The sequence below is a fragment of the Hyperoodon ampullatus genome (genome assembly GCF_949752795.1).
Source record: "Hyperoodon ampullatus genome assembly, chromosome: 8".
NCBI classification, from domain to species: Eukaryota; Metazoa; Chordata; class Mammalia; order Artiodactyla; family Ziphiidae; genus Hyperoodon; species Hyperoodon ampullatus.
This window is the reverse complement of record NC_136921.1, coordinates 96,031,839-96,055,404: the sequence shown is the minus strand read 5'-3', so window position 1 is coordinate 96,055,404 and position 23,566 is coordinate 96,031,839. Positions and strand designations below refer to the sequence as shown.

The 23,566-nt window shown below is 42.4% G+C and overlaps 1 protein-coding gene across 1 annotated transcript; it reads left to right on the top strand.

Moving 5' to 3' along the window:
* Positions 1 to 14,380: 14,380 nt before the first annotated feature.
* On the top strand, positions 14,381 to 15,451 carry NEUROD1 (neuronal differentiation 1; the record flags this gene model as incomplete). The annotated part of the gene is made up of 1 exon (XM_079710003.1): positions 14,381 to 15,451. One exon carries the CDS (start codon positions 14,381 to 14,383, stop codon positions 15,449 to 15,451), a length of 1,071 nt encoding a protein of 356 aa, XP_079566129.1.
* Between the last annotated feature and the right edge of the window lie 8,115 nt (positions 15,452 to 23,566).

Sequence of the window (23,566 nt, the reverse complement as noted above, 5' to 3'; positions counted from 1 at the left end):
AACACTTATAAGTGTAGGATATTGATATCTCACTTGAACAGGTATTTTTTGGTTAATTACAACATTTAAATCCCTAAGCAACCTGGAGAAAATTGCATTTTTTCATAGCAGTATATCATTTAGCTATTATTGCATGTCAAACCACCCCAAAATTTAGTGTGTCAAAGTAACATTTCTTATTTCTCATGTCTCTGTGGGTCAGCTGAATGCTTCTGCTGATCTGGGCTAGATTTGTCAGGACTCTCTTTTTTCATGGTCTCTGGTATAGCTCAGATCACAATGCTTCAAGATTAGTAGTTTCTAGGACTCTCCTGTGTACTAATATTCATGTCACATATCTGGTTATTGTCAATGAAAGAATTCCATTCATTGCATTGAAACAGAAATAAGATTATTTGTCAGTTCAATTATGAATGTAAAAAAAAAAAAATACCAGTAAGTTCCCATAGCCTAGGTATTGTAAATAGACAAAACTTTTTCTAAACTTGTGGTTTATTCAAACACTCAAGAATAGCCAGAGAAGTTATACTTGAATTGAGGGAAGGCAAGCCTTTACTGACCAGATCAGTAGATAAGTAGGAGACAGATTACAAGATGAGACATACACATATGTGTGGGGGGAGGCTAGTGGATAGAAGATATTACTGGGCCTATATGTGTGCATGTAGAACTAAAAATACTGGCATTTAATGTACCATATATTCCTGAAGACCACATTCAGTGTGCTTTCTGAAATAGACAACTTTTACAAGATGGTTTCCATAAACTGACAATGATTTTCTTCATTTTGTGTGTGTGTATCTATTGTAGATTTTTGGTTTGCAGTTACCACGAGGTTTTGATATAGCAGTCTATATATATACAAGATTGTTTTAATTTGCTGGTCTCTTAATTTCCAATGTGTTTCCAGTATCCTGCATTTGTACTCTCCTCTTCTCATGATTGCTGGTTGTGATATCATTTTTGTGTGTGGATGATTTCCTACCTTTACTGATGAGCTTTCCCATTCATAATTTTCTTGTTTCTAGTTGTGGCCTTTTCTTTTACACCTAGGGAACTTCTTAGCACTTGTTGTAAAACTGGTTTGGTGGTGCTGAATTCTCTTAGCTTTTGCTTGCCTGTAGAACTTTTGATTTCTCCATCAAATCTGAATGAGAGCCTTGCTGGGTAGAGGTTGTAGGTTCTTCCCTATCATCATTTTAAATATAGCATGCCACTCCCTCCTGGCCTGCAGAGTTTCTGCTAAAAAAGTCAGCTGATAACCTTATGGGATTCCCTTGTATGCCATTTGTTGATTTTCCCTTGTTGATTTTAATATTTTCTCTTTGTCTTTAATTTTTATCATTTTGATTAATATGTTTCTTGGCATGTTCCTCCTTGGGTTTTTCCTGTATGGGACTCTCTGTGCTTCCTGGACTTGAGTGAGTATTTCCTTTCCCATGTTAGTTTTTGGCTGTTATCTCTTCAAATATTTTCTCAGGTCCTTCCTCTCTCTCTTCTCCTTGTGGGGCCCCTATAATGCAAATGTTTGTGCATTTAATGTTGTCCCAGAAGTCTCTTAGACTGTCCTTATTTCTTTTCATTCTTTTCTGTTTATTCTGTTCTGCAGCAGTGATTTCCACCATTCTGTATTCCAGCTCATGTATTCATTCTTCTGCCTCATTTAATCTGCTATTGATTCCTTCTAGTGCATTTTTCATTTCAGTTATTGTATTGTTCATCTCTGTTTGTTCTTTAAATCTTCTAGCTCTTTGTTAAATATTTCTTGTATCTTCTCAGTCTGTGCATCCATTCTTTTTCTGAGATCTTGGGTCATCTTTACTATCATTACTCTGAATTCTTTTTTAGGTAGATTGCCTATCTCCACTTCACATAGTTGTTTTTCTGGGGTTTTATCTTATTCCTTCATCTGGAAATATTTCTCTGCCATCTCATTTTGTCTAACTTTCTGTGTCTGTGATCTCTGTTTCTCAGGCTGCATGTTTGTAGTCCTTCTTGCTTCTGGTGTCTGCCCGCTGGTGGGTGAGTTTGGTCCAGGGGCTTGTGCAGGCTTTGTGGTGGGAGGGACTGGTGCCTGCCCACTGGTGAGTGGAGCTGGGTCTTGTCCTTCTGGTGGGCAGGGCCGTGTCAAGCGGTGTGTTTAGAGGCAGCTGTGCACTCAGGATGACTTTAGGCAGCCTCTCTGCTAATGGGTGGGGCTGTGTTCCAACTCTGTCAGTTGTTTGGCCTGAGGTGTCCCAGCACTTGAGCCTGCAGGCTGTCAGGTGGGGCCAGGTCTCAAATGCCAAAATGGTGACCTCTGGGAGAGCTCACACTGATGGATATTCTCTTGGACCTCCATCACCAGTGTCCTTGCCCCACAGTGAGCCACAGCCAACCCCTGCCTCCCTAGGAAACCCTCCAAGACCCACAGGGGGGTCTGGTCCAGGCTCTTATGGAGTCATTGCTTTGCCCTGGTAGATTGTGAAACCTTGTGCATGTCCTCCAAGAGTGGAGTCTCTCTTTCCTCCAGTCCTGTGGAGCTCCTGCACTCAAGCCCCACTGGCCTTCAAAGCCAAATGCTCTGGGGGCTCCTCCTCCCAATGCCAGATCCTTAGGCTGGGGACCCTGATGTAGGGCTCAGAACTCTCACTCCCATGGGGGAAGCTCTGTGATATAATTATTTTCCAGTTTGTGGGTCACCTACCCAGTGGGTATGGGATTTTATTATATCGTGAAAGCGCCCCCCTACCATCTTGTTGTGGCTTCTTTTTTGTCTTTGGATGTAGAATATCTTTTTTGGCAGATTCCAGTCTTTCTTGTCAATAGTTGTTCAGCAGTCAATTGTGATTGGTGTTTTTGTGAGAGGAGGTGAGCTCAAATCCTTCTACTCTGCGTGTTGTCTCCTCTCTGACAATGACTTTCTTCAGAGAAGGAAAAGTAAACTTTATTTTTTTGCTTTTAAATTATGCAATTGATGCATCTACTTGTTTATTACCCAGATTTAAATGCATGTATTGTTGACAGTTGGAATTTCCCCATGTTTAGAGGCTAAGAAGATCAGCAATAATTTTTTTTTCTTTTCCATTATGGTTTATTACAGGATATTGAATATAGTTCCCTGTGCTGTACAAAAAGACTTTGTTGTTTATCCATTCTATAAATAATAGTTTGCATCTGCTAGTCCCAAACTTCCAATCCATCCCTCCCCTGGCAATAATTTAATTATATTAATAAGAGATGCCAACCTTTCACTTTGCCCTCTCCCCATCTCCATGTGAAAATACACTCCTTTATAAGTGTTTAGGCAATGAATATGCCAAGGAATAAGTGCTGAGTTATAATTAAATATGAGTTTTTCCTAATGAAAACAAAAATCTTCAATTCTTTATCAAAGGCTAATGTAGGATCATGCTCAATAAGGATTGCTTATTTTGAACTACATATGTCCAGAGCCAAAACAATTTTTTTGGTTTTTTTTTTTGCGGTACGCGGGCCTCTCACTGTTGTGGCCTCTCCTGTTGCGGAGCACAGGCTCCGGACGCGCAAGCTCAGCGGCCATGGCTCACGGGCCCAGCCGCTACGCGGCATGTGGGATCTTCCCGGACCGGGGCACGAACCTGTGTCCCCTGCATCGGCAGGCGGACTCTCAACCACTGCGCAACCAGGGAAGCCCAGAGCCAAACCAATTTGAACCATTCAAGAAGAACACATTTTAGTGTAATTCTTGAATAGTGAGCTTTTTATAAGAAAGGTTATTTCTATGATGTAGAATAATTTATCTGCATCATTTCCTCCAACCTGATTGCTTCTCATCAATTAAATTAGTCTACTGCAAAACTCGGATGGATTTAACTTACTAAATTATTGGTTACTATTCTCCCATTCTTATTTCCAGAAAGACTCAGCAATTTATATTACAGTTGTATTTATTAATGTTATTTTTAGAGTAATTGAACTACTAAACATTGAGCTTAAAACAATTCCTTTGAAACAAAATTAAAGTGTGATTTTATAAAACATAATTTATAACAAATCTTGGTCATATCCTTTTCCTGTACAACATAGTATAAAGGCTCAAGCTTTGGAGTCAAGTAGACCTGAGTTTGGGTTCCAGTTCTGCCATTAATTAGCTAGATGACATTGGGCATATTACCTGACCTGCATAAGCCTAATTTCCCTCAACTGTCAAATGAGAATTATCATAGGTGTTAACTCAGTGCACCTGGAATGTCTTAAGTGCTCAATTAATGTGTGCTATTGTTCTAGTACCTGCTCTGCAAAGTAGACAATACTTTTAGATTGTAGTTATGTTATGGGTTAACAAGTACTTGTTGATTTAAATTAAATTCCTGTTACTCCTGAGGCAATCAATAACATTCATCCAAGGTTTTAAAGAATCATGTCTTTTTGATGGCCTTTGGGTAATTTGTGTGAAACTAGGCTATAATTTCAGTCTTTCTAAATATCTTGAACTATGTTCTCTAACTTTGTTCATCTCCTCTGTAATCAGCCTAATCCAAGCACCATCTTCTCGTTAGGAAAACTGCAACAGCCTTCCTTTACCCAACTCATCCACTCTGCAATCAGATTCCTATACTGTGGTTAAAACAATCTTCTAAAAGTACAAGTCTTACTCATGTCTTGTTCGCACTCCTCCCAACAGCTGAAAGCTCGTCAATGGGAAGCAGGTTCTGGATCCTGTCTTCCTTTTTGTTACCTCACCTTTTACCATTATCCTTCTTCTTCTTAGTGCTATGCTGGATGTTTTCAGGTTCTTAAACTTTCCACACTTCTCTTGCTCAGAGCTTTTACATATATTCTTCCCATTGCCTGGAATACTCTCACCCAGGTCAGCCCCCTTCACTGGGTAACACCCTTCTCATTACCTTAGAACTCCACTTCCTTGGGAGTCCTCCCACCTCAGTCTTTGCCAGGTTCCTTTGTCCTCAGCTTTTATGGATTGGTGGGGTTTGTTTTTCCTTTCCTGTACTTATCTCAAGTCAGATGGGTGTATACTCACTTGTGAGTGAATCTTATTAAAGTCTCTCTCTTTCACTAGATAGAAAGTTTTGAGAAAGCAGAGACCGATGTCTGTTTCTATTTACCCCTGTATGACTGGTACTAGCAGCACAGTGCCTGGCACACAGTAGCCCTCAATATAGATTTGATGAATACATTTATTACTCAATGAAGCAGGCAGTTTCTGAAAGGAAGGGAATGAGGAGACAAGCTCTCCAATAATAAACAGAAGCAACTTTAGAGCCTTTGCTTATGCCTGGCCCTGGCTCTCTACATAGCCTCTACACCCCAGCATTGGGGACCAATGTGAAAAGTATAGGATTGTTTTCCCATCAGAGATGATGAATCTTGTCCATGTCAAGCCATATGAAGTGGGATTCAGGAGTGAATTCAAAGGAGAAAAAAGGTATATTTGACTTAATAGAGGGCTGCTTTAAATTATATCTGCTCTCCTGACATTTTTTTTTAGTTCCTTAAAAAAAGTTATTCACATCTAAGATAAATAAAGATCACAAAATGCAGACCTTTTCTTTCACCAACAAAGCATCAAAAGGTTCAGTAAATGAAGGTTAGAGAGAGAGTCTCCCTAGAGGCTGCACCCTCCTCACCCCCGACCACATATGTTGCTGCCTCAGGACCCGTCATGATGGTAGGCAGAGAGACTGCAACCTGCATAGCGCAACTACAGCAGAGCATGTTGCCCCAGCCTCATCCAGAATACACCTCCCTTAGCCTTTATTCATCTCTGAATGCCAACATTAAGCACTCATTCCTTTTTCTTTGTGCCCTGTGACTTTGCAAGCCCTCCAGGTAGGGACATCAGATTAATCATTTCTCTCTCTTTTAAGTTCTTAAGAAGCATGAACTTATGGATATTTTTCAACAGTAGGCATGGACCAGGAAAGAGCATAAAAGTGCCAAGAACACCTGAGGGGACTTGGAAAAGTATCACCAATGGCAAGAAAACAAGGGAATGTAAAGGGTTGGTGGGGAGCACAGAGAGACCTGGGTCTAATTTATAATCTCGGCAATATTGACTGTAATCTGCCTCATCAAATTAAACAGTTTTCAAGGAACAGAAAAGAAGTTGTGTAGAAGCTCACATAGTTACCAGTGGGGAGTGGAGAATTTGTCTCATATCAGGCAACTGTGGGTGTCTGACCTCACAGCTTCTTACCATATGCTAGGATTGCAGGGGTGGCCAATTCCCTTCGAGAAGGCTCTTGGCATTCATACCTGTCCCCCTGATGCTTTTCTGGTCCTTCTTTTTCTTCCTGAACTAGCTTGCCTGCCTAGGGAGAAGACGAGTCAATGAGGATGAGTGATGAAAGAGTCTCAGACTATCAGGCCATCTCACAAAGGAGCAAACACCCCACAGGAGGAAAACAGACTGAGGTATTTATCCATAACCTGGGAAGTTGTTTTTAAAATCTGGTCCCATTATGACTAGATCCTCTGTTACAACATCATTGTCTGCAAAACGTCTAGAGTTTAGGCACATTTGTGTTTATTTATTTGTTTATTTATTATTAGAGCCTAACCTCATAATCAGATTGTCCTATTTGGGCCCCAAAAGTGGCTTGTCACTGAGTGAAAGTAATTTCCCATGGCAGGTGCTCCCAGCAGGTGGCTGCTCATGGTACCTGCATCAGAAAGGTAGATTTAGTTAGAGATTTTATTTTAATATGAAATCCGTATTGCAGCCTGAGCCTCTACTGGGTGATGTGCCAAAATTCATGTCTGCAGCATGATTTATTATGTGAAAATACCACAGAACTAATCAGTGGAGTTACTAATTAATACAAATCTGCATTTTTTGCATAAGCAATTAGTGCAAGGAGAGAGCAGTGAAAGAGGAAGTTCAACTCCTTTAATCTCAGTGCCTACTCAAGCGGAAAGACCCACCAGGGCCAAACTCTGAGATCTACATTTGGAATTTTCCCCCTTTGATTAGTTAAAGACAGAAAAGGTCAAATTATCAATATATAATTCATGTGAAAATGTATTTGTTAGAGGAAAGAAAACATTTTATTTTAAAAAGATGGGCCTCTAGGGGTAAATTTTTGAATTAAAAATAATTATATTTTCCATTTCAGCAAAGTCTGAATAATATTTAATAAGGATTCCTATTGCTGATAATATTTGAAAATTACATCAATAATTGGGGGAGGTGTATAGCGTATATTTCTAAGATGTTTAAATTACCAAAGGTGCTTGCTCTTCTCTGTGGGACTTTTTCCGGTATTTTGGATGTCATGTGTAGTAATGCAATATTCTAAATCTGGTATGATCTAGATAATTCTGTGGCTCACCAAATCTGAGCAAATAATGCCATTTAACTTTGGTTGGTTTATTTTCCAATTAATGTAATAGAAATTGTTTATAATATGAAATAACTGGAGAGTTGATAGGATGATGGTGATCGAAAGAGACTTCTATTACCAATAAAATGTATGCTCAATAAAACAAAAGCAAAATCACCTTTACATATTTTATTTTCTGTGCACAACAAATAAGAGTTCATTTTGGTTTTGATGCGGTGTGCTAAATAAGTGCAAATATTAGAACAATGACTATCTTTCTGAAAGTTATTCAATATATGATTTCTTTGTTTCAGACTCGCTAGCTCAAATTATAATTTAAACTTTCCCCCACCCCTAAACCTGGATATCTAGTTTTCCAGGAAACCTATTCTGAAAAGAAGGTGGCTAATTAAATGCAGATTAACAGGGCTCTTTGATTAAAAGTTCGGGATGTGGTAGTCAGTGGTGTTGTGAAAGAAGGCGAACAGGAAAAACCGAAAGGCACTGGAAGGGGAGTCGTTTTGCTGAACCTTAATATTGCAAATTCCAGGGCCAAGGCAGTAGGAATTGTCCACGGTGCTGATACCTTGAGGAAGCCATTTCTCCTGCAAGCTGCCTGGGGCTCTAAACCTGGCTTGCCAGGCCTCTCGCCTTTAGGAAGTTGCCCGATCTCCCCCAACCCACTGCAGCAGCCATTGTTCAGGAGAAGCTCAAGTGCCGTCGGTGTGTCTCTGCTCTCCACACAAGCAGCAACAACAGCTACCGGGGATTTTTGTTGGCCTGTTGATTTCTGTTAAGGCAAATGTTGGCAAACACCGGGCGTTTGTCAGTTACCACGCGCGCTGCCGTCCCCTTTAGACCGCATGCTGTTTCTCAAGCCAACTGAAACAGGTGTGAGCCCTCTGTTTACCCTCCTCACCTGAGAGCAGGAACTCCCACAAACACATACTCACTCATGCACGCTCACACCCCACACACCTACACTCACATAAATTACACACACATCCACACTCCCTGACACAAATTATACATTCACATACTAACAGTCACACACGTTCATAGAGCTCATACATTCATACACCGTCTTTCATACATGTGTATACTCACAGATTCACACACACTTGTACACTTAAGCACACTCACACAGTCACACACGTAGCTCATGTCCAAGCTATGAGGCCTTGAACAATCGTGTCAGTGACCCGCGCCTGCCAATGCTTGCAGCTGCGTTGATTTTGCGTTGTTGTTATGAGTGTTGGATGGGATAGTTTAAGGAAAGCCCCTCACTTCTGACCCGGAATCAAAGATGAAGTCCCTCGAGGTCTGTAGGCGCCGTGAGGGGAGCCACCCACGCCCCGGAGGGATTAGGAGCTCGTAAATAATAAATAAAAGAGCCCAGGCAGGCCGAGTTGGGGAAGCCCGGTGCTAAATCACTCCCCAAATCACAGCCGCGTCGTGCTCCATCCAATAGCTCTAAGCGATTTGTGGGGTTGGGGGTTGGAATCAATTTTTTTCTGTTCTCGCAGGTGCAATATGAATCAATTATCTTAATTAAGATTATGCCGCAAGCCCAGGAGATTTGGGGAGGACGGGTTTTGCGCTCGGGGCGACGGCGAGGCATTTTAATAGCTTGTCTCTTGCTCCCGGCTCTCCCCCGCCGCCCGCCTGTCGAGCCCGGGCAGCTCCAGCCTCTGGCCAGGATCCGGGCGCCCAGTGGCCTCCCTGGAGGCGTGGGCGCAAACTCCGCGCTGAGCCCGCGGTCTGGGCAGAACCCGCAACCTCCCCCTCCGGCCTCCCACGGGCTTCTGAGCTACCCGGCCTATGAGGAACATGTGGCTTCCAGGCCTCTTCCCGCGGACCCAGCACGCTACGGTCTGGCTCGCCTCTCAGCCCCCCACCACCTCCCGCCCCTCGAACATGCCCAGGCCGGGATACCCCTCTCCTGGGAGGGGTGGAGAGAGGACGCGGGCGCCGCTCGAGGTCGGTGGGGCCGCCCTGGCCATACTTAATTCTTTCACTGAACGCAGACCTCCCTTTGCAAGAGCGAGCATCTGTTTCCCCGAGAAACAGGTCACCGCCGGGGACGCCGGCCCGGCCCCAGCTCTTTATCTTAGCCCTGTGAATGCGTCGCACCACCCACCCTCCCCCGCCAGCTACACGCTTCCCACCCCCTAAGTCCCGGCCTCACGCCTCCCTCCCCCTCCCGTCCCCTCCCCGCCACCGGCGGTGCCACACGCCTCTTCCCCCTCCCCCGCTCCCCGCCCAGGCCACACTCCCCTCTCCCCACCCCGGGCCACTCGCCTCCTGCCGACCCTCTTCCCGCCGGCGCTCTGGCAGCCGCTGTAACGGCCGGGACCGCCCGGCCTGCGCCGCGCGCTCGAAGCGGGGACCCGGGGGGCGACAGATTTGGGGCATTGCTCGAGGGCAGTGAGTCATGAAAGCGGCTTTTGTTGCCCGCGCGTGCGGTTCGCGTGCCGCGCAGCAGCCTGCGGCGCCCAGTGGGGACCGGAGCTGGAGAAGGTGTACCGCTAAAGGGCGGTGGGGACAGAGGGAGAGGGAGAGAATTTAGGGTATCGGGAGGGGGAAAGTGTGCAACCGTCGAAACAAAATCCAGAGAAGGAGAAGAAAATAAGGCGGCCGGGTGGTGCCGTGGCGACCATCCGCGGTACTGAGCCCCGCCGTGCCGGCAGTCCATCCACTCCCGGCGTTTCAGCTGCCACCGTCCTCTGGCCCCAATTCCTCGCCCCCTTCCCCTCCCAACAAAAAGCATCTCAATCCAGGCCTAATATGGACTCTTCCCTTCCAGGTCTGACTACCGGGCTGCAGCCTCCCGGGCAATCTCAGCCACGATGGCGCTGGAGGTAGACACTGCCGGCGCGCAGGCGGGTCGCCACCTGAGCGCTGAGGGCCCGGAAGCTCACTGGTAGCCAGGGTGAGACCGAACCTCGCTAGGTCTCTGGAACAACCCGGAGTGGTCTTTTCTTTGTACAGATCCCCAGGCCTGGGCCAACAATGAGCAGAGGGATTCGGGTGAATTTATCAGGAGAAGAAGGAGGGAACGAGTGTAGTAATTCCCGCACTATGCGCATTAGAATCTCGGCTGGCGAACCCCCCGCGTTTCCTTTCCTTCCCCGCCCAGGAACATCTGGCTCCACCAAGAATCTCCTGTATTCCACAGGGTGTCGCAAACGGGGGAAGTTTGCGCTTCCGGGGGTCGGGGGGAATCCCCTAGGCCACCCCAGGCCTCCGGGGCAGCTGGAACACTCTTCCATCCGGCCCCCAACATCTCCTCTGAAGCTCCCCTAAGACTGAGAAATGAGAGCCAGGGCACAAGTTCTACGTCCCCGTGGGCACGGTGGGCTAGGCCGTAGGGGCAGCTGCCGGGAGTGTGGCAGCACTTGGTCCACCCGTCGCGTGTCCTGGGACTTCCGAGTTGTGGACCGGCCTCTGCAGGCTGTTACTCCGATGCCCCTCGAGTTTTAACCCTTCATTTAAGGTATATACTGTACAGGGGTAAATACTGAGACTAGGCTCCTGGGTGAATTCTTTGATCCTCTTCTGTGATGTTTGTACACCGATGAGTGAACTCAAAAACCAAAACTCTGTACAGTTCTGCCCTGGAAACTCAGCATGGTTCATGCCACACTTTGGGCAACGGGTCGGGTCTCACACCCCTTTAGTCCTCTTTCAGATTTGCACTGGACCGGGAAGCCTGCATCGCAGCCTTCTAGACACCAGCTATCACGTTAGGACTCTCTTCCCCTCCGGTTCCGTAACCCCCCTCTGGTTCCCAGGTGCACCGCTCAACCCTGACACTGTTTTCAAACTCAAGGGGCTTTTAGATAAGCAATTCTAGTTCAACGCTTTCATTGTAAGGGGACACGGGTGTGGGAGGGGATAAGGGGTTAGTTAATGGAGGATTAGAGGCGGTGGAGAAAAGGGGGCAGGGAAGCGATAGAGCCAACTTTAAAAAGTGTTATCATTCTGGAACATGCCTTGGTGGGAACGAGTGAATGATCACCATTTAAACACAAATATGGCTCCTTCAGAATTAGTCAGGAAGCTCTGTGGTTTTTGCTTGACCTGAAAGGTGGAGGTCACATCAGAGTCTTTGAGGTCTGGAGAAGTTGTGGCCATCAGCCCTTCCCAGAGTTGTACTAATGACCTTTCTAGGAAGAGGAGTGAAAAAGACCCCTTTAGCACAGGCCCTTTTCACCCTCCCTTTAAGGCTTGTCTCAACCAAGTTTCCATTTACAGGTCTGAAAGTGGGAACTAAGGGAGGCAAGGCAGCCTGTGTTAGGGAACCAGGGGAAGGGCACGCTTTACATAGATCCAATGGCCTTGGTTAAAAGGCAGAATCCGAGCTTCAGAGAAGTCCTCTAGGTTTCATGCAAGAGAGGTCCGGAGGCCCAAGAAGCCAAGGACTAGCGCGCTCTGAGGACAAGGACCACAGGCCAGAGGGGTACGGACATAGTGAGGAGTCTCCAGGGATATGAGTAGCTGAGGGTCAGGACCCTCCGGGTTCCAGTTAACGGTGAAGTAGAATGACAGGTACGAAATTTTCTACACTGTTGGGGCCGGGCGTGGGGGATCCAGTTAAAGAGGTTAGGGACTACTTTCACGCATGCGTTTACAGACGAAACCGTCTTTATACGTATAATAAACAGTGTATGTTAGCTTAAGGGGCTGATGGAGACTGGGAGAAGCCACCCTTTGGCGCCAATGAGCAAAGTGTCTACCAAGGGGGAGAAACCAAGAGATGGACACCGCAGAGAGGGCGGGGAGTGCCCGGGAAGCCAGTGCCTGGGCGAGGACTCCAAAGAAGTCTGTCGCTTCTGCCTCTTTCACCTGTGCCCTACTTACCGCGCCAGCGCCGGCCACTAAGTCTGATCTAAACCCAGTCAGTGTTAGCTTTCCCGCTCCCTTCTCTCAAACTCCTTCCCCTTTCCCCCCTTCCCCCCGCGCCCCTTCTCCCCTTCTGCCGCCTGAAAGGGTTAATCTCTCCTGCGGGTAAAAACAGGTCCGCGGAGTCTCTAACTGGCGACAGATGGGCCACTTTCTTCTGGCCACAAAGGGGCCGGAATGGAGCGCTCCGCGGCATACAAATGGGCAGGTCACGTGGTTCCCGGCTCTTGGCTGGACTGGGAGGACCATATGGCGCATGCCGGGGAGGAAGAAGATGGGGCGGGGGTAGGGGTGGGGGAGTGGGGAGCTGGGTCGGAGGAGGGTGGGAGAGGAGCAAGGCTGAGGGGGAGGGGGCGGGGGCGGGGGAGGAGGAGGAGGGCGGAAGGGAAGGGGGCGCAAAGCCCAGACGCGTGCGCAGACGCGGAGCGCAGGAACCTGCTCGCTGCTCTGCTCCTGGCCCCGCCCGCGCTCAGCATCACCAACTCGGCTATATAACCTGAGCGCCCGCGCCGCCTGGACACGAGGAATTCGCCCCACGCAGAAGGCACGGCGTCCGGAGGCCCCAGGGTTATGAGACCATCACTGCTCAGGACTTACTAACAACTACAGGTAATTACAATCCTTTCATTTTTGCTGGGAATAAAAGCAGCAATTGAAGATGTACACATATTCTGTATGTGTGCGTTTGTGAGCGCGTGTATGTGTTGAGACAGGCATTCCTTTCCATAATTGCAGGCGAATACGCATACAATTTGACTCGCATCACTCAAATACCCACTGCGGGCTTTCTAATTTAAAAAAATTGTTTTACTTTTTTTTTTTTAAGGGGGAAAGTATAGGAGCGTCTTTGGATTTTTAAAAATATAATGCCCACTAACTCTGTGATTATTTGCTAGTCGTGATTTCAAAGTTCTGAAAGCAAGTAACTACTTAACTATTTCACTTCCTCCAGTAAGGGGGAAAAAAACCCACGTTACCAAGATTTATTTTGTGTACATGTATTTTATACACATTGGGAGTGCCAACTTATTTTTTCAGTGAATGAAAGGGGCATTGATACTTTGAATATACACACCCTGGAAAATAAACCGAATTGAGAGGTAGTTTAATTGAGAGGGGGAAAAAACGTGGAGAAAGGGAGAGAGACCCACTCCTGCTACCTGTTACTGTTCCAGAGTCGGCCAAGTCCCCAGCAGCCACTGCAGGTGCCAGAAATTCAGTTGTCTCACTAAAGGCTTTTTATTTTCCTTATTAGAAGCGGCAACTTCGCCATTGCCAATCGCTGACCATTATAATTACTCAATCTTTTAAAGGAAGGTTTGAAGCGAACTTTGAAAAGCCCCAATAAAGAGCGGGCGGCCCTTTCAATGGGCTGTTTATTAGAGAGGAGCCTTCCGCACCTGATCCCCGGCGCGTGGACGAGCGCTCTGCGCCGCGCCCCCAGCCCTGGCCCTCTAGTAAGCGCTTTTATACAAGGTGGAAATTCAGCAGAGGGCCAGCGGGGTGGGAGGCGAGAAAATAAAGGCAAGGGTGGGATGGAAAACCCCTGCCCACTTTTGTTACCAAATGTTTCGTTGATGGTGAAATAATTTGGTGGAAAATACTTTTCCTCCGCCATGCATTTGCTTTTCAATCCCCACTCAGTATAATCTTCTTAAAAATCACTGCCAGCGTTAGTAAATTACGTAATGGCTCTTCAACTTTAATCGCTGAGTATCCAGAGGCCAGAACAGAGATGGAAACAATTGCAATGTTCAAACTCGTCATTTTTGTGGAGTTGTGAGTGACTTTGAACTCATGCAAATAAACATGAAGTCGCCAAAATGTACACTCCTTTTCACACACATTATCCTACCGGGTAATCACCATAAACACACTTAAATTAATCACAAGGAAACATACACCGGAAATGTACTTATAACACATACTGTCTCCCCTCCTCCCAGCCCCGTCCAGCCTCCTTCGTACCAGCAGGGCACACACAGGCCACTATAAAACTGCATTGAACTTTCCCTCAGGGGCACCCATTTTGTAATCAGCTGATAATTCTCTTCACGTGCATTTCTACAGGATTAGTGGATAGAAGCTGAGGGCATATGTAGTTTTTGAACGTAGCGTTTTTCTCCTTTTCTGTTTTCCCCTCTCCCCTGTTGAATGTAGGAAACCTAAACATGACCAAATCGTACAGCGAGAGTGGGCTGATGGGAGAGCCTCAGCCGCAGGGTCCTCCGAGCTGGACAGACGAATGTCTTAGTTCTCAGGACGAGGAGCACGAGACAGACAAAAAGGAGGACGACCTCGAAGCCATGAACGCGGAAGAGGACTCACTGAGGAACGGGGGAGAGGAGGAGGAAGAAGACGAGGACCTGGAAGAGGAGGAAGAAGAGGAAGAGGAGGACGATGATCAAAAGCCTAAGAGACGCGGCCCCAAAAAGAAGAAAATGACCAAGGCGCGCCTGGAGCGTTTTAAGCTGAGACGCATGAAAGCAAACGCCCGGGAGCGGAACCGCATGCATGGGCTGAACGCGGCGCTGGACAACCTGCGCAAGGTAGTGCCCTGCTACTCCAAGACACAGAAGCTGTCCAAAATCGAGACACTGCGCTTGGCCAAAAACTACATCTGGGCTCTGTCGGAGATTCTGCGTTCCGGCAAAAGCCCTGACCTGGTCTCCTTTGTACAGACGCTCTGCAAGGGCTTATCCCAGCCCACCACCAACCTGGTTGCCGGCTGCCTGCAGCTCAATCCTCGGACTTTTCTGCCTGAGCAGAACCAGGACATGCCTCCGCACCTGCCGACTGCCAGCGCTTCTTTCCCGGTGCACCCCTACTCCTACCAGTCTCCGGGGCTGCCCAGCCCGCCCTACGGCACCATGGACAGCTCCCATGTCTTCCATGTCAAGCCGCCGCCGCATGCCTACAGCGCAGCGCTCGAGCCCTTCTTTGAGAGCCCTCTGACGGATTGCACCAGCCCTTCCTTTGACGGACCCCTCAGCCCGCCTCTCAGCATCAATGGCAACTTCTCTTTCAAACACGAACCGTCCGCCGAGTTTGAGAAAAATTATGCCTTTACCATGCACTATCCTGCAGCGACCCTGGCAGGGGCCCAAAGCCACGGATCAATCTTCTCCGGCGCCGCTGCCCCTCGCTGTGAGATCCCTATAGACAATATTATGTCCTTCGATAGCCATTCACATCATGAGCGAGTCATGAGTGCCCAGCTCAATGCCATCTTTCACGATTAGAGGCACGTCAGTTTCACCGTCCCTGGGAAACGAACCCACTGTGCTTACAGTGACTGTCGTGTTTACAAAAGGCAGCCCTTTGGGTACTACTGCTGCAAAGTGCAAATACTCCAAGCTTCAAGTGATATATGTATTTATTGTCGTTACTGCCTTTGGTAGAAACAGGGGATCAAAGTTCCTGTTCACTTTATGTATTATTTTCTATAGCTCTTCTATTTTAAAAAAAATACAGTAAAGTTAAAAAAAAATGCACCACAAATTTGGTGCAGCTGTATTCAGAGCATATTAATTATCTGATCGGGATAACAAAATCACAAGCAATAATTAGGATCTATGCAATTTTTAAACTAGTAATGGGCCAATTAAAATATATATAAATATATATTTTTCAACCAGCATTTTACTACTTGTTACCTTTCCCATGCTGAATTATTTTGTTGTGATTTTGTACAGAATTTTTAATGACTTTTTATAATGTGGATTTCCTATTTTAAAACCATGCAGCTTCATCAATTTTTATACATATCAGAAAAGTAGAATTATATCTAATTTATACAAAATAATTTAACTAATTTAAACCAGCAGAAAAGTGCTTAGAAAGTTATTGTGTTGCCTTAGCACTTCTTTCTTCTCTAATTGTTAAAAATAATTGCACAATTTGAGCAATTCATTTCACTTTAAAGTCTTTCCCTCTCCTTAAAATGATAACCAGATCCATAATTCTTAAGAGGATGAATAAAAACAAGAGATGTATTCCCTATCAAAACATATCAATTCAATACATTACTTGCACAAGCTTGTATATACATATTATAAACAAATGCCAACATACCCTTCTTTAAATCAAAAGCTGCTTGACTATCACATACAATTTGCACTGTTTCTTTTTAGTCTTTTACTCCTTCGCATTCCATGATTTTACAGAGAATCTGAAGCTATCGATGTTTCCAGAAAATATAAATGCATGATTTTATACATAGTCACACAAATGGTGGTTTGTCATATATTCATGTAATGAATCTGAGCCTAAATCTAATCAGGTTGTTGATGTTGGGATTTTATATCTATTGTAGTCAATTAGTACAGTAGCTTAAATAAATTCAAACCATTTAATTCATAATTAGAACAATAGCTATTGCATGTAAAATGCAGTCCAGAATAAGTGCTGTTTGAGATGTGATACTGGTACCACTGGAATCGATCTGTACTGTAATCTTGTTTGTAATCCTGTATATTATGGTGTAATGCACAATTTAGAAAACACTCATCCGGTTGCAATAAAATAGTATTGAAAATCTGAGCAATTGTTGCATTTCTTCTTAAAGTGGTTTTTTAAAAAGTATAAATAATTCCTAAGCAGGATAGTTGCTTTACTTGCTGAGTTTAAAAAAATACTAAATTCTATTTGTAGAATAAAATAAAAGAGAAAAGTTTACTTTAGCACAAACCATCTAGTCTGTTTATCTTGCTTAGGGAGTCACCAGCTCTTTGTAGATAATGAAAGGACCACACTGGTATTTCATTACTTGGAATATGAGGCTGGGGTGGAGTAAGGGTTGTGGAGAGACAAATAGTTGTATTTTTGTTTGGTTTTGGTTTTGGTTTCCATTTCTTTAAATGATTATGTTATCTGTTTTCTTCTATTTTTTTCAAAAGATGGTTTTAGTTAATTATTAACAAGCAAGACACAAGTAACCTAGCTTAGTTTGTCTACATATTTTAAAACATATTAAAATTTTTTTCACCATTTTCTTGGTGCTTTGTTATCTGTACCTTTTCCTGAACTGAAATGTTCTCTATTGCAAAGCGGTCCTATCCCAAAGAGAAAGTGATATACCTTTAGAATATGCCAGGGAGAAATGATTTAATTAAAAGAATCGAAGAAGTGGCATTTTATCATTGTAATATAAATGTGATTTCAATAATTCTTTCAGGAAAAAATAGTAATGAACTACTTGTACTCAAGACATACTATTTGTACTATGATATGTTTCTGGAAGGTGTAATTGTTTCCTCACCCCCTTTGGAGTATTCTGTTGTTTCATAAACAGAACTCACTGGAAAAACTTAGAGATGATTCTGTCCATTGGTAAGGCCACTAAAAAAGTTTGGCATTTCTCTCCCTCTGGATGTATTGACTGACAGGAACAATTTCTAGGGAATAACATTTTGGCACTTGTGCCCTGGCTCTACTGTGGTGCTCTGATTACTGTCATTAGTAACTCCATTGTTCTTCCTCTGATTCGGATGCCACATTGGATGACTACCTCCCTTCCCAAGCTTGTTCCTTTAATCTCCTTCTCATTGGTGATTTAGGGGTTCCAGAAAGCTGACCTCATTTAGCAAGCTGCTCCAGAAAAATGTGAGTAATTTAATGGACAGGAACAATTAGCCATACTAATAACATTGCCAATGGGGCTATGTCAAGCTGTGACAGTAGCAGTAAGGAATATTTCAACATTAAAAAAATGTTTGAGTGCAATTTAAAATATATCATTTTAGCATGTTTTCCATCAGCCTTCATCACATGGCAGAAATACTTTTAAGTTAGTCCCAGCTTTATCCAAAATGCAATAATCTCATTCCAAGTGAAACGGAGTTGTTATTTTGGAATCAAGCTGTTGCTTCCTATATCCAAGATTGCTTTCACTGTTCTTTCTTTAAGAGACATAATACTGATATGATATCTGAACACTGCCAACCTTCCAGCCTAGGAGACCATGAAGTGAACATTCAGATCTGGTGTGATCTATTCAGCAGCTCAATTTCACCTGTAATTAAAATTAGACATCTTCATGCAAACTAAAAACTGTTGCTGTAGTGAACAGAAGAAATGAGAGGATGACATTTTAAGAAATTCAGCTTTTAAAACAGCAAGCAGGGAAATCTAACTGTGGATTTTTTCATAAGGTAGGAATGAAGACTGCAAGTTAGTTTTGATTTTCCCCCCCCATTTTGCATGTATAACTTCATTCTAAACATAAAGATTCTTTCAGTCAGTCAAGGAGTAACTCACATGCCACCATCTTTTATTCAAAGGCAGGCACAGATGTTCCTTCTGCAGGGGAGGTTTTAATTTATGAAAATGATATTGTTTATGCATGAATGAACTGAATGCACTCTGCATAACACACAGCGCTTCCATCTGATCAGAGAAATACCACAGAACCAGTGCCAATGTCAGAAACATATTCTACAAATTTACTCACTTAAATGTTTAATGAATATTTGGAAGGCATTTTCAAACCACAAGAAACCTTTTCAATTATCTTTTTTCTCTTTTTTTGGAATTGCTAGCCAAGAGACTCTTACAGTTTTCATAGTTGGCCAATGCCTATATCTAGCTAATAAGAAAAGAAAATGTTTTACTAAGTGAAAAGCCACCAAAAAGAAGAAACATTGGCAACTATAGCTTCATTGGGAAAAATATTTCTTTAAGTGTTGCATATTGCACTTACGAGTAACATTTAGGGTTCTGTGTGTTCCCTCATCTTGAATAATTGCTATCGCTATCAAATAAGATGTTTAGATCTACTTATTTAATGTGAAAATGCTCTGATGAGTTATCTCCAGAATACCCTGGTATTTAAAATCAGTAGACAACTTCATAGTTGGAGATGAAATATTTAAATATTTTAACTGGTGCATAATTCCTTTTGAATAGAACACTGCATACCTTAAATTTCATTTACATCATCAATGACCAATACAGTATGATCTATCTACTTTTAATTCTAAAAAAGACAATTAAATGTAAATTAAAATAGAGGATTATAATATCTTGAGTATTCTACTAAATTTAGGCTTATAATATGTTATAGTAAAATAACATTTGAAATGAATTATAAGTGTTCTAATTTATTGATCTTAAAAAATCTGTTTTCACATTTGAAAGTCTATAATTCTTACAAAATTAATGCATTTCTGAAAGAAGCTAGCAATTACTAAAATGATACATGGATCATTAGCTAACAGTTTGAACCAAGCTGTTTTTGTTCTATAATTAAATAAGAGATTTACAGTGAAAATATCTATTAAACAATTAATAAAACTAGGTTTCAAAACATAGGCTGATTTCATCCTAATGGGAATTGCATAATAGCAGAGCTATTTCTTAATACTACACTAAAATCTCCTCTCTTTTCCTTTTCCACTGCCGTCACTTATTTCCTGAAAACCATCTAAATAAAATCTTTAATTCCAGGGTCTGATAAAGAATAAAAGAGCCAATGCAACATCTTGTGGAACACCAGGACTGAGAACTCTTGTTGTTACCACGCACAGAGGCATTCTGGCGTCAGATGCACAGTGATTTGTACGGTGGCATAATCACTGGCTCCTGGCCAGGCATTATGTTACAGAGGACACTATTGTCAAGAACCATTCAACTAGAAATCTGCACTGTATACACTCAGAAGTTGAGATCATCTGCTTTCCTATGTCAGGAAGAATTCTGTGCTGGCAATTGACTCATGGACTCTCTTCACACACACTAACACTTGGTTCAATGGCTCTGATGGAATTAGCTGTGTAACCAAACTAGTGGCATCAACAGGACAAGGCCACGGCCTCTGGGGACTTCTGTTTACATTGCTAACCTTAAAATATTCTAAAATGCAGAGTATTATGTTAATCCTGGACTAAATCTTAAGATGCATTAAATGTGGATTTGGCCATCTAAACATTATTGTGCTATTTGCCCAGCTAACTTAGAGGTAGATGGATAGTGACAGTAACCATATTTATGGATCCCCAGGTATGGACTAATCCAGAGGGATGGATTGTGAAATGACATCTAGAGATGAGAGAATAAGTTTAACCTCACATACTTGAGGTAACTTGGTAACTTACTTTGCTGTTAACAAGGTTAAAACAAACCCTGCTTTATGCTTTGATGTCATAAGGACAGACAGCCACAAGGAAGGCTTCACACACTTACTAGGTTAGTGCTAAGTTTTTTTCATTCATTCCTACATTCTATCATCCAAGCAGCCCAGTGCCTTATTTTACAGATGGAGAAACTTCAGGAAGCTGGGATACTTAGATACTTCATTACTGGTTTCCTTTCTTTATTCAGGTTCTAATTCAAAAGCAAGTTTCCTCAAGATTTTCCTGATTCTGATCTAAAGTAGCAACCACCTTAAACCTCACCAAAATCATTATTATATGTTCTCTCCTGTTTTTCAAAGCATTTATCTATCTGATGTTATCTTGCTTATTTATTTGTTTTGTTTATTTTTAAATTATCTACCTCCCTCAGTAGAATGTGGGCTTCACAAGAACAGGAACCTTATCTATTTTGTTTGTTGCTGTTTCTCTGGTACTTAGAAGACCTACAGGTCCTCAATAAATATGGATATTCTAAAGGAGTCCAATCATACTAATCTGATACCAAAGCCTGTTCCTTAACCACTATGCTACAAGTTAAGTATGGAGAATGGAGAGGGCCACAAATGATTCTCAGCCCAGCGAACGTTATAAGCATTAATTCTATAAAAAGACAACAGTTGAAATTAATTTCCTGTGACACCATGGTACCAAACTCCCCTCCCCACACTCCTGAGCATCAGTAATCATGTGTTACCAGTCATCTTTGCTTTTTATTGATATCAATTGGTTAAATATAATTTGGAATTGGAATAAAAGAAGAACTAAAATGTTATAGGCTCTTTCCAGACCATGCCATTTTTTTTTACACTCATTAAGAACTCAGAGCATGCTACCTTTTCCCTTTCTGTTCATCATTCTTTCAGCAGTAGTTCTGGTTTTATGGTTTATGTTATGTAAAATGGTACCAAACTTCCTTATCATCCTTGAGGAGTTGAGATTACAGCAGATCAGAATCTTATCCATCATGACTACATACTCCAGCAATAAGTTTAAGAATTTGAGTAGCATTTGACAAATTAAAAGGTAAAAATAGGCTACATATAGCTAGATGACGGCAATGAAATAGAAATCCACAATGTGAAAGACAGTACTTGATAGTCACAATAGTTGTTAAATTCATCTTCCTCCAACACATCAAATAGAATAGAAATGTGGTAAGTTTACGGGGAATATGATCTTCCTTGTCAATACAACACAAATAAAGAAGAACATAGAGTTACTATTTTTAGTGACATCAGGTATTCACTTTGGCCCTACACATGAATTATTAGGAGGGCTGTTTAGGGAATAGAAACATTGGAAGAATCAATATTCTTGGCAGGTGATTTAGTGTAAAATCACTGAAAACTGAAGAATAACTAGTGTTCTTTAAAGTTATCATATTTATATACAGAATGTGTTATTGGTTGAGACAAATGTTGCTGAATTACCTAACTATAATATCTACTTCAAAATGTTCATTGTATAAACTTAGCACATCAATAAGATTTCTCTAGTGTTCTCTCTGAATGATGTCAGTTATGGCATCCATGAAAGGATATGACCATGATTAAGAGAACTGTTATTCCTTACCCCCAGTGCCCCTAATAATTGCAGTGCTTGTCTACTCATAGCAGGGAATTATAAATTTATAATCTGTGGTGGGCTGCAAGTGTGTGGCCATGAAATGTTCCTATCCAAGAACTGAGCAGAAAAAGTAGTAGAATTCTAAAAAGGAGACTTGCGATAATCTCACTTGTCATTGCTAGATAACTGAATAATCTTTATTTCAGCCAATGATTAAGTACACAATAAACAGTAGTAAAAACTGCATGTAAATTATAACTAGAATCTAAGTAGGGATATTTATTAATTTTTTTTCTGAAAGAATTTCTTAGTTAACACAGGGCAAGCCTACTTATTTAGATATTTTTAAATCCCAACATATGATTTTTGGGTAAAGAAACTCTATTTTAATGTTTCCTTGACTCTGATTAGCATACAAAAAATGGTAAGTAAAGAGATATTTTGCTTCCCAAAATTTCATTTTTGTTTAATTAACTAACAATGCATTTATGTTACTTAAAATATATTTTCAAGGAAAAAAATATATATGCTGTACTGAGTTCAATAGTGCCTTCCCCCCACTCCCCAAAATTCATGTCCAGAGAGAACATCAGAACGTGATCCTACCTGGAATAGTGTCCAAGTAATATATCTTAAGATGTAAGATGTAAATTAAGATGAGGTCATACGGGATTAGAGTTGTCCTTATAAGGAGAGGACAGAACATGCAGACATGCAGACAACACAAGGGGAGAATAAAGATGTAGGCAGAGATTAGAGTGACAGGTCTATATGCCAAGGGACTGTAAGAATTGCCAGCAACCACCAGAATCTATGAAAAAGGCACAGAACAGATTTTCCCTCTGAGACCCCAAGAGGGAACCAACTCTGCAGACACCTTGATTTTGGACTTCTGGTCTCCAGAACTGTGAACAATACATTTCTGTTGTTTTACGCCACCCTGTTTGTGATTTGTTATGGCGGTCCTCGGAAACTAATACAAAAGTTGACAATGAATAGATATGTTAAATACACATAAATATAAAAGTGTTCACTTAAAATCTTATAAAAATATTACCATGAAGTTTTAGTGACATAATGTTGTATATAACTACCAGCATATTTTAGTTAGTACCAGGTTTGATATTTAAACAAGCTGACAAATTATAGCTATTTAATAGACATCTGAATTATGTAAAATTTTATTGGTTTTTATTCTTGTGAATTAACTTAAACTGACATCCAGATTTGGTGAAGTGTGAATGGACACAGCCAATAAACTAAGGGTGATTTTCTTTAAAAGCCTTATTATAGAATTCATAAAAAGCATAGGCTATAGACTGTTATTAATTCTTCATGTGAATATGCCATATTTATTCTCTATGTGGCACAATATGTATACTAATAAATAGACCTCTGAATAAACAAACATAGCATTTTCCTTGGTTTCACAAACACGCATTCAACACACAATTTTATGACGTGTAAAATTGCATAATTAAAAAAATGATTGTGATCCAAGTGAATGTAAGTAACATGACTTCTAAAAGCTCTGTCTCTTCTAGGTTATATAGGGCCTTGAGCCTGGACTCTTTCTGTGAACCTAAAACCCATGGGCTAAGATGCCAACCTTCGTTATATAGGGCTATACATCTCATTATTTGACTGTTTTGACTGCTC